The 12,352-nt window shown below is 38.9% G+C and overlaps 1 protein-coding gene across 1 annotated transcript; it reads right to left on the bottom strand.

Moving 5' to 3' along the window:
- Nucleotides 1-1,064: 1,064 nt before the first annotated feature.
- Smp_055990 (adenylosuccinate synthetase) lies at nucleotides 1,065-12,082 on the bottom strand. Its single transcript, XM_018795135.1, has 7 exons — nucleotides 11,874-12,082; nucleotides 11,718-11,842; nucleotides 11,570-11,680; nucleotides 11,331-11,534; nucleotides 8,259-8,478; nucleotides 3,802-4,019; nucleotides 1,065-1,786 (listed from the first exon to the last, which is right to left on the bottom strand). The coding sequence occupies exons 1-7, from the start codon at nucleotides 12,007-12,009 to the stop codon at nucleotides 1,520-1,522; spliced, it is 1,281 nt and encodes a 426-aa protein (XP_018649478.1). The 5' UTR covers nucleotides 12,010-12,082; the 3' UTR covers nucleotides 1,065-1,519.
- Nucleotides 12,083-12,352: the final 270 nt, after the last annotated feature.

Raw genomic sequence — 12,352 nt, 5'->3', positions numbered from 1 at the left:
CCATGTTTTGGTCTGGCCGCCCCTAGCTTTCTTCCAACCTACTTCTACACCATAAAGCATTGCACGTCGGGGCAGTCGGTGGTTGGGCATACGTAACACATGTCCCAGACATCTCAACTGATGAAGTTTCACTACTTCATCAATCGATTTGCCATCCTTACCTAGTACCCGTTTCCTAACATCCGCATTACTTACCCGGTGGTCCCAGGATATACGAGCAATGCTTCGAAGACACCTATGATCGAACACTAGTAGCCTACGAATAGCCTCTACTCTTATCGGCCATGTTCCACTGCCATAAAGTAGGACGGAACGGACTGCTGCACAGTAAACCCGTCCTTTTGTTGCTAGACGGATATCTCGCCTATGCCATAAATGGCGCAAGTTGGCGAAAGCTAGACGAGCCTTCTGTATCCGTGCTGAGATTTCGTCACACACCAGACCACAAGGGCTGATGAGACTCCTAAGATAAGTGAAGCTGTCAACACGCTCAACTACTTCACTCCCTATCATTAGTTCAGGGCCATCAAAGATTACTATGAAGGACTCATCACATGTGCGGTAACGACTGAACTTAAGACGCTGAGTTCAAATGAAGAATCCTACGCAGAGTGGGCAACTTAAAGGATGTCACGAACCAACTAAGTTAATTGAATTTGTTGTGCAAGTAGAACTAATAAGAAACAACAATATGCAAGGTAGAAGTAAGTTAGAAAATGTTACTATGATGAGCACATGAATACAAAATCCTAACTAATTGTATTCGATGGTCATGAGGGAGCGTGCTTGTTCCTAAAAGGAGGCCTGTATGATCCTAAAACTAATTATTATGAAGTCTAAACAACAGTCACAAATCAGCTACTGTCATAATTAAACGTTCTTAAAATTTTGTGGTAACCTCCAACAGATACGTAATGTCGGAACAAAACTAGTGGTAAAACTAACCAACATACATTATGAGCCAACCAAATATTATCCAGTCTAACGTGTTGGAAAATGAGTTACACGTACATTATGAGGTTACGAACATTACATAGTTTCTTAAACTACTGTAAGTAGAACAGCATCTGATTATTTAAAACAGTTAGAATTCAATTACATGGAGCGACAATTTACAGCCCCAGCAAAAAAGTCATTAATTTAACCAATTAAACATTAATTATTGCATCTAATAACAATCTCAAAGGAATACTTTTAAAGCGACAATGAGATTTCACAAATCAAAACAAAATAAAAAAACTGGGAAGTATCAAAAATTTAGAGGATAATTAAATAAATGATAATAATCTTTATGATAAAGGAAATCTGAAAATTAAAATTAAATCAGACAACGTGATCAAACTAGGTTGACGTGGTGAATGTAATACAGTCAAGTATAACGGACAAAAGTAAGATCATCTTTATGGAAAAAGTGGGTTTATGTTATAGAAATGGGGACACATAAAGATTCTAGGCCTAATTTATTTAATGAAGTTGAATCTACGAAAGTTAAATATTTTACAGTTTTAAAATTCTGGTATTAAACGGATCTAATTATAATGGAGTCCCGAGAAGCGCCTGTTCCAATCCAACGTATAGGTATATTAAGCAACTTCTCAACTGTTTCTACAAAAACTTTGGCAGCAGTTGGTAGTTCCTCATAAACACGACAACCATGAGTAGACGTTTTCCATCCAGGAAGAGTTTCATAAACAACAACTACATGATTAAGGACAGAAGAGTCAGATGGAAAGCTGTCAAGTTCACGTCCAGTTTCTGGATCAATGTACGCTTTAGCTATTTTCACCTTTAATATGAATTATAAATGAAAAAGAGTTAAGCAAACTGTCTACGAGACAATTTAAAAATCATACGAGATTTATAGAATAAAATAAATTTCCCTTATTAAGAAATTTTCCAGATGTATGAAAAAAAGTTCTTCTATTCAAGTTTTTATGCATTTGTTCTCCAAACGTAGATTCACACACGTATCAACAGAATGATTTCTCAGTTTGATTAATACACAAAGAAAAAGATATCATCATAACAAAGGAAGCTAGTTGAAGCCCTAATAACCCAGTAGTAACGTTTTAAATTGTGAAGCTGGGTGATGCAGGTTTGAATCCCACAAAGCTCATCTGTTCCTTCAAGATTCCGCGTACGCTTTGTTGACATGTGTGTCGACTAGTACAAAACCTAGGTTCATGGCTTTCTGCCGACTACCTCCAACCACCTAATACTTATTGAAGTTTTACTCTGGTACATAACTAGGTATAAAAAATGACCATATACCAACAACTGAAAAGCTGAGATTTGATATCATTTTATCAAAAGGATTGATGAATTCCTTAACAGCTGACATAATTCCTGGGAATCTTCCAACTTTTCTTCGGAGCTACTTTTTATTCGAATGAAAAGTGCTGATTATCAACTTAACTTGGAGCTGGTAAGAAAATAGTTCGAAACTTGGAGAATTTCCTAATCTTGACGTGGATAATTTTCTTTACTGTTGTATAAATTAGTTTGACTGATTTAAAGAAGTTAAGGCTTGTTGTGACAATGTTAACGTTAATGGTTACATAAGTATGGGTAGTAGAATCCGAATAAATTTTTGGAACACCACAGGTAATTTCCATTTGAAAATAAGTTTATTTAAGATGGCATTATGTTACCGTATTCACCTGGAAACAGCTCTGATGGATGTAGGTAGTGGTGCAGTGAATCCGTTGCCTGGAGAAAGACTTCTCAACCTTGAGTATGAGGATAATATTGTCTTACTGTGCGATGATACCCAAGCCATGCAATCCGCACTTAAAAAGTTGGCTTTTAGTGTCCATAGGTATGGAATGTGCTTTGGACCTTCCAAGTGCAAAGTACTTTTACAAGACTGGCAAGACTCTGAACCTGCACTCACTCTGAGTAGTGAGCAGATAGAAGTAGTCGGGAAGTTCATACATCTAGGCAGCTGAGTAAGTGCTGGTAATGGCATGAGTGATGAGATCGACCCACGTATAGTGAAAGATAGAGCAGCTTACGCCAATCTGGGCCATCTTTGGAGTCTTCGTTATGTTAGTCTGGCCGTCAAATGTCTGATCGACAACACGTCGGTGAGACTAGCCTTGATCTATGCTTGTGAAACCCGGCCTCTCCACGTTGAGGATGTTAGACGACTCTCCATGTTTGATCACCGTTGTCGCGGAAGGACTGTCGACATACAGTGACAACACCATGTTAGTAATCCAGAGGTTCGACATCATGTGTGTTCAGGCATAGTGACTTAAATTCAATTTGTGCCAGCATCTTAAAGAACTGGCTTTATTGTTTTGGGTACGTATCACGAATATCATCCCAGCGAGCTGCATATTGTGCATCAACTATCAAAGTTGGATCAGGGTAGAAAAAGCGGATAAGTGATCACTTTGCAACAGAGTTTCGTGGTATGATAAAGCGATATAAGACTAGCGTCTGTCCGTAAATCAATAATCTCTGGTTGAGTCCCTAGAGTTGGTACAACTCAGTGGATTGAGGCATTATCTGTAGTTTTTTTAACAGTCCTCGTTAAAAATGAAAGGAACTGCTTTAACTGAAAAAATTCTCTTTAGTTGTATGGTTAGCTGAATTATCTATACTACTCTTGTTCACCTCTTTTTTATTTCTTCACTATGCTTTTGCTTTTATACCGCCCTTACATCTATTTCTTTGGAAAATCGTTTCCTTACTTATGTGGCGCATTTATGATTCTCAATTTTACTAGCATTCGGTACCGCATGAAAAAATAATTGAATAACGACAATCATAAATAGCTAATGTAAAGTTAACTACCTCTTCCAGGTCATCCAACACGTCAATCTTCGTCAAAGCCAGGGCGTTAAAGTCATTGATAATATGTGCATATCGTATAACCACTGTATCTAACCAACCGATCCGTCGCTTACGTTTAGTGGTTACGCCCCATTCACACCCTTTCTTTTGAATGAACTCACCAATCCCATCTAATAACTCAGAAGGAAATGGACCAGAGCCTACACGTGTTGTATAAGCTGATAAAGTAATGAAAAGAATAAACACTGTGAGTTCATAAAAGTGATAAGTCCTGGATATAAACAAACAAAACAGTTAAGAGTAACTTCAATACATAAAATATAAATAAGTATTTTACGTTCTCAGTCTTTTAATATATGCTATGGACCTGAAAAACCCGCCTGTATCCCTTCTAGGGTTACTTTCGGTCCCAAGCCTAGGTAAAGGTGTGGAGTGGGCATGGGGTCAGCAACCCCATCCCGTGGAAAAGTCTTGCTGAAAAACGCTAATCAGAAAAAGCAGTTTAAACCGTTTAAGTTGAAAGACCTTCATTTAGAAGAATTATGACGCCTCATGGTGAAAGCCGAGGTGCCACTATTTTCCCCCACAAACGCAAACGCAGAGCTACATAGATCTCACTGGATCACACTACAGAGAATCAGACTGATCATATTTGCATCACTGAAAATTTCGCAAGGTCATTACAAGACGTAAGGACTAGGAGAGGAGCAGAGATAGCTTCAGTGGTTTCCAAGATAATACTGAAACTAAAGAAGCATTGGACAACTGGAGAAACAACATTACAACGGCTCAATACAGTTTTCCTTCGAGGTGAAGAGTGAAAACAAATCAGATCTAAGTTAACTAAAAGTCTAAGGAACGATTGTGAGCAGTGGTTGGCAACGAAAGCAAAAGAGATGGAAAAGGCAGCGGCTGTAGGCAACACCAGACAGCTTTTCAGACTAATAGAAGAAACTCAAATTAAGAATTCAAGTGTAAGTGAGACGATCTCGGAAAAAGACGGAACCCTTATCTATAAATAAATAATATATTTGTAATATCCCAATGAGTAGAAAAATTAGATTTTCTGACGTTTCGTGACTCAGTGTAAGCCAAAATTATCAAAACTTGGTAATGATACCTAGGAACCCTTATCTGCTCTCAGCCCAGACGTTTAGAACGATGGGCGGAACACCCTAAGGAGCAGTTCAGCCACTGCACAACTACCCACTATTCCTAGAAAACCTGAATGGAACATTGAAGTAGGCCTCCCCGACCCTACCTGAAGTTCAGAAGGCTATAACTAATCTGAAATGAGAAAGAGCAGCTGGTCCAGATGGATTGGCTCCAGAGGTCTTTAAATATGGTGGTCCAATTTTAGCGACTAGGTTGATTAATATTCCGACTATAATTTGGGAGTTGAACGTAATCCCATCTGACTGGTCACAATCACTTATTGTCCCAATATATAGGAAGGGGCCAAAATCATCCTGTGATAACCATAGAGGGATTAGTCTGACTAACATAATATCTAAAATACTAGCCTCAATAATTATCGGGTGCCTAACTGAGGCTCGTGAACTGCAAACACGAGAAAATCAGGTTGGCTTCAGACCTGATCGTGGCTGCATCGACCACATATTCACTATTTGTCAGGTTTTAGAGCATATACATGCTTATTGGCGTCAGACAATGATAGTTTTTCTTGACTTGAAAGCAGCATTTGACTCTATAGACCGAGAGGCTCTATGGCAGTGTCTGTTATTGAAAGGTGTTCATCAGAAGTACATAAACCTTGTGAAGGCTCTTTAATCGAACACCATCAGTCGAGTCAGAGCTTATGGCGAACTGTCATCTGATTTTACAACCTCAAGTGGTGTCCGACAAGGCTGTCTACTATCCCCATTTTTTTAACTTTATTATAGACCTATTGCTGGAAACAACGCTCTCATCGACTGAATTTCCGGACATTGATCTACCAGTGTGGTGTGGGCTACTTATATCCACATAAATAGTATATAACGATGGTCGGGCATTGAACGTATTCCAGTAGAAGATCGATAAGGAGAGAACGGGAACGGGACGGAATTGGTATGAAAATGCATAAAAAATAATAATCAGAGACGATGGACTGATATTTGCAGAAGGAACGGTCAAGATTGAGACAATTGATTGAGTTTGCAAATTAACTGTTTACTACATGGTTCTCATATTTTACTGAGATATTCTGTAGTGTTGTGCCTAAATACATTCAATTGTCGCCACTCGTCTTCTTCTTCACTACACCAGGAGGTTCACTTATCGACTTAGATTACGCAGATGATATAGTCCTGTTTGATGAAGGCATTGATAAAATGAAGTCTTTTGGTACTACTGAGCAACAATGCCAGAATGTTTGGGATGAGTTTCTCCCCCTCTAAATGTAAATTTTTACTCGAACGCGTCGACAACTTCACTTATCTTGGAAGTCTGATCAACCCTAATGCGTTGGTGACTGATGAAAACTCTGCACGGATTCAAAAAGCTCGTTTGGCTTTTGCCAACTTACGTCACCTATGGCGAAGACGAGATATCCGTCTATCAATTAAGGGACGAGTAAACTGCGCATCAGTTCGCTCTGTTCTACTTTACGGCTGCGAAACATGGCCATTAAGAGTAGAAGATACTCGTAGGTTACTAGTATTTGACCACAGATGCCTTAGAAATATTGCTCGCATCTGCTGGGATCACCGGGTAAGTAATAGTGAGGTTAGACGCAGGGTATTAGGGAATGATGGTAAATCAGTTGATGAAGTCATGAATCTTCATCGACTGAGATGGTTGGGCCACGTGTTACGTATGCCTGAACACCGATTACCACGACGCTCTATGATGACTAGTATTGGGGATGGTTGGAAGAGAGTTAGGAGCGACCAAACCAAAACGTGATATCAGTGCTTGAAGTCACTAACTTCTAGTCTGAGCCATGTCGGTAGATGCAGACTACTTAGTTGGGGTTTACGTGACTATCGTAACCAATGGTTAGAGACTGTGGGTGACATGGATGAGAATCGATCACAGTGTCGTCGGTGTATACACTCTTTATCTGCCCTTAAACCGTGAGATTAAGGTTACCTTACACCTATATTTCTACGAGCTAATTATTTCTATCTGTATTATATCCTTATACACAACCTTTCTTTTATATATTACTGCCTTTGAAGTAACTACTATGAATTTGGTGTTCGTCTTGTTGTGATAATGAGGTGTGGTATTTTGGACCGATGCATATGTGTGCCTGGTCCTACGTTGTAGCTGACTGATTGACTTGCTTCGAGATACCTACAAACTCAACGAACTCAAGATAGCTCTCAACGACAGGTTCCAAGCCTTATAAAACCTACTCAAACAAAAGGAAACTACTATGGAGAACAAATGAAAAGGGATCAAACAAGCACTAGCTTCAACTTGCCAGGAGGTGCTGAGCCGCAACAAGCATCATCACTAGAAACTGATCCCTACAGAAATCCTGACCAACATTCAACAAACGAAGAGAAAAAAGACAACAGTTAGCAACAGTCAAACAAGAGCAGAGGAGGCCATGGTACAGACTGAATACACAGAAGCAAACAAGAGAATGAAGAGAAGCATTAAAGCCGACAAGTAGAAATACGTGGAACACTTAACAATGACAGAGGAAAAGCTACACGAGAAGGAAATATGAGCAACTACAAGATACAACTAAGAAGCTAGCCGATTACTGAAATTCAAGAACAGAGGAACCGGTAGGTAGAACACCTTGAAGAACTCTTAGGTAGACAAACCCCACGGAACCCACCGGACATTGAAGCAGCATAGGCAGCCCCCAAAAGCCCTGGTACAGCTGAGGGTGTAGTCCGCTCTCTCTCTCGAAATGCTCTCACAAAAAGAAATTGGATATGCCATTTTCAAAACGTAAAACTCTCCATTTTTAGACGCCACAATGATGTATGTGCTCTTTTGAAGAAGCAGAGTTTAGTAATCATCAGGGTACAGTTTTTAACAGCTTTTGGATTCCTACATTATTATCTCCAGTAAGTAATCTTGAGCACAAGAGTTCAAAGTGACTTCAGTGAAAGTAGTCTTATCAGCTAACTTATCCTCTTACATTAAAACGTCGCAGTTAAATACAATATTTGTTAACCAGCAGATTCAATATCCGACTGTAGATGCTAATTAGAGGTTGTGGTCTGATTTCATTAAAGTAGTTACACTATCGAGCTACATTTGCATACAGACAAACACCTTGTTAAGGACTAGTCTACAGTAGAAACAAAGCTCTTCACACAAGGTGTGGGCAGTATTACAGCGTTATCTTGCATTCAGAAGGCTCCAAGAGTATTTGTTTACGGAAGTCTCAGGTTGCTGTCAAATAGAAGACATGGCGAATAAAACGATTGCAATGAAATACATGAAATAAATATGATTTGAAAAAAAAAGAGAAAAGCAAGCAATTTTACCTTTGATAACACCATATACACGACCAACACGAGAAGGAGAAAGCCCAAGGCCAGTACATACACCTCCAACACTGCAATTCGAAGAAGTGACATGAGGATATGTCCCGAAATCAATGTCCAGCATGCAGGATTGGGCACCCTCTACCAAAATATTTGCCTGCTTACTTTTCACAAGCTTATTAATCAGTATGACCGAATCACACACCATCCCCGACAACTTCTCAGTTGCTAAAATTATATATATATATATATATATATATATATATATATATATATATATAGTGTATATAATTACATTACCTAAGCCTTCAGTACTGAGATCGTGAAGTCAATAATTTAAACATTTCCTTATAGGTCTTCCAAATTCTAATCTGTTTCTTACGGAGTTATAAAGACAAACATTAACGGATTATTACCGAATAACCTGTTTGATATCAGTGTTGAATAAAACCAAATCGTTCTCACTCTCTGGTTAGAAGAAAAGCTATCAAGTGGTACGAGGTATTCAACGATAGTGTTGCTCTTATTCCTCGTACAACAAGCTTAATTAATCGTGATGGTTTTTAATCATCTCTGGTGTATGTACAGCATTAATTTCTAAAATCAACATACAACTATGTACTGAATTTTAATGGATAGCAGACTGTATGTTATTTGTTTGAATGGCTTTGTAAAATTTTGAAAAGATTGTAGGTTGTATCTCCATGTTAAATGACTATCTGTGGGTCGGGTCAAATTAAAAATTTCCGCTGATAACATTCTAAACCCCTTCATAAACCAGGTTTTTAGATGCAGCAATTGTAGAGCATGATTTTAAAGGGCAAGTAGGTAGTATAAGACATGCACAAACATATTTAGTCATGGCTTTTCATGTTGATAAATAACGGTGGGAGTCTGCTGTAACTAAACTCAGATAATAGCTTACTTTCAGCAAGTACCAACTATGAGCATAGAGACGGATATTACAGGCTAAACAATATAAACAAATAGGCAAACCTCGTCAGTCATTTTCGGAGCGAGCCAATAGAAAACTGACGCTTATTCTGACGTATGTTTGAAATATAGCTATGGTTTCAGGTGAACACATGTTTAATTGGCTAGTATGGAGGTCAGAAAATTACGAGAAAACCTACTATCAACTTGAAGATATAAAATTAGCGACTTCTTCACGGACCCACTATCTAGAAGCCTAAGGAAACACGAATGTTTTACTATTAAAAGCCTTTGGACAATACCCAGTTGGCTGAAAAACACCAGTTACATCTGTCGGTGAACTAAAACGAAATTGCAGTTTTCAGTAAATTATTAATGGTTTAAAATTTATTGAAGGCTCCAAAACTGATAATGAACAAAACCATTTCGGATGTTGACTAACAGACTGATGCAACGGTCTTGACCAGTGAGTGGTGGTAAATGAAAGGGAAGGACAATGATGATGGGTAACAATAGGTAGTTGCTTAGAATCAGCAAAGACAATAGACGTGACTACCATGAATACTGAGAAAGTGATTGGCTTCTGACTAGGAGACCCCAAACATAAGACGAACAATGGGGACTAATTTAACTGGTCGATCACGTAACAGTCGTCTGATACTAATCAATGGTGAATCCAACCCATTTACCAGGTACAGGTTCGCGTACTCGGCGCTCAGTCACACTTGATGTGTGAGGGCCAGTGACACAAACAGTGGGCGAAGAGGGACTCAAACTCACGATTTAGTAGTTGAAAGTCGAACACATTAACCATTAAGCCAGTTTCACTAATTGTGGTCAATATATGATCTCTAACTCATAACTGCATAGGTGTGAATAGCTTTATTTCATATCTATCCTTACCTTTGATAATTAAGAAAACCAAATAGAAGTATTCTCAAGATCTTACTCGACCGCAGCTGCTAATTAGAAGTGATGTTTCGAATGTTTATTGTAACGACCTAATAGAGCTTATTCCTGTTGTATCCCGAAGAGAATTATGAATGGTAACTTCTGAGAACCATTTATGAACCAATATTATGCATATTTTTTATCGTATGATTGCTAAATGAATAAAATATTCATATTCGTGCCCCTCTTATTATGAGCTTTATTTTGACCCATAGACTATTACTGGAAGATTTACCATTCACGAATTACACCCAGTCTACTAATTACTGTTCCCCCTATTCACAACCACATTTGGCTAAATCTTGTACACATGTTACTTTCTATTTTATGGTACGATGTGGTCAGTTTGATTGGTATATAAACCCAGTATGTTTGAGAATAATGATTCATATTGCAGAGGCTGAGATTGGTGTTCTGGACTTAACTGGTTGGCTAGGCAGAAGCAGGACCGATACGTACTCTAGACTGCTCGTACGGTTTTCGTGTATCACTGTTCCAATCGATAATTCGCTGCTCTCTGATTGGCGAACTTATCACGTTCTACGTCAACAAGGCATCCACTCGGCCACAAGTTACAACAATTCCTTGGGGTTCTACCGTTTCGAAAGGCATGTTCGACAACGATAAGGTCAAAAGCAGCACCTTTAAGGTCTGAGGATGGGGTACTAGTCAACTGTGGTGTGGTTTTTCCAAAACGTAAAAAGGATCTCTAGTGATGCAGTCTCCCTGCAATGAAAAGGCTAGAAAAGACTGATCCCTAAAATAATATACTTTGCTTTGCCCTACAGACTTCCAGAGACGCTAGTAAGGTTTGATTAGTTCAGACCCGACACAAAGAAACCACTAGCAAAAAGGCACATGACAGGCTTTTACAAACTGTTCCTTTGGACTTGACGAATATGCTCTTAAATCGACAAGGTCGCTACAGCTAATCCAGTCTCACGTTTATGTCCGGCAAGGAGAAATATTGTTCCGTGAAATGGCCGGCTAGTGTTATTCACTCACACTTTTAGTACTGCTTCAGAACATTTCACATTCATGAGGATTTTCAATGCAAATCAATGAAAAAGCCAATCGAATTTAACGAGATTTTCCCAATGAACTACTGTGCTTGAAGTGATAGTCACTCGAATAATTGAACACGTTATTATCAGATTATAGAAGTAGGAATTTTAAATATGTACCAACCTCCAATGATTCTTCAACGTTAATCCCAAGCTTTGGATATCTTCTTTTAACATATTTTACGAGTTCTTTGTATTTTGCTGTGAACTGCACCCAGTCTCCCATTAGATCACATACACGCAGACCATTGCGAGTTACTTTTGAAGAATACGTCGGACCAATACCTTTTTTAGTCGTGCCAAGAGAATTCTCACCCCTTAATTCCTCCTACCAAAAGTATTAATGAGACATGATTCCATTACCTCCATGCGGTCGATCTCTTGATGGATGTCAAATACTAAGTGGCATCTGTCAGATATCCGTAAACGAGAAGATACATCCAATAACCCCTTGCACACAGCCTCATCTATCTCCTTGAAATGGCGAAAATTAAATCAAACACAGGTTTACTTGGAAAAGGGCTTGCAAATTGACAACAACACCGTTGCCAATCACAGCTAAAACATTAGGGTTCACTATACCACTCGGCAATAGATGAAAGAAATACTCTTGTCCTCCGGCAACAACGGTATGACCTAAAAATCTTTAGAAAGAACTTTGAATAACCTGCATTGTTTCCTCCTTGACACCTACAGACCACACTGCAAGATTCACTCAAAAGATCCACCAACTTCCCTTTCCCTTCATCTCCCCACTGAGCACCGAGAACGACTGATACCAATCCTTCGACGCTTTTGGTCATTGGGAATTGAAAAAATGGTTTTGAAGTCCTTCAGTGTTTCTAAGACTTAGTAGGTATACGAAAATAAACGACGATCCTCCCACAAGTTCAGCGGCAACACATAACGCGCCCCCTGAAAGATGACCTTGACTAGTCAAAGTCCCTCTCACTAAAGGCCACTCATATATGTAATATTGGACTTAATGTAGTATAGTGTAGTAAATGAAGATATGATCACTGTACACTGTGTTACCTGCAACCATGCACAGTTTAACAACGAGCAAAGATTACGCGTACACGAAAAAACAAATATTTCAAATGGTTCATAATGCTGCTGAAGATACCACTGGCATTGTAGTTTGAC

The sequence above is a fragment of the Schistosoma mansoni genome, chromosome 1 (assembly GCF_000237925.1).
Source record: "Schistosoma mansoni strain Puerto Rico chromosome 1, complete genome".
In the NCBI taxonomy this organism is placed as follows: Eukaryota; Metazoa; Platyhelminthes; class Trematoda; order Strigeidida; family Schistosomatidae; genus Schistosoma; species Schistosoma mansoni.
Note: the sequence above shows the minus strand (reverse complement) of the source record. Positions and strands in the feature narration are given on the sequence as shown.

Bases quoted from the DNA above. Each gene is read 5' to 3' on its own strand.
- Smp_055990 (XM_018795135.1), bottom strand. From the start codon at position 12,009: ATGACCAAAAGCGTCGAAGGATTGGTATCAGTCGTTCTCGGTGCTCAG. The intron at 11,843-11,873 runs GTTATTCAAAGT...AAAGATTTTTAG, and splicing joins TCAAGGAGGAAACAATGCAG to GTCATACCGTTGTTGCCGGA. The intron at 8,479-11,330 runs GTTGGTACATAT...TTAGCAACTGAG, and splicing joins ACGTTGAAGAATCATTGGAG to AAGTTGTCGGGGATGGTGTG.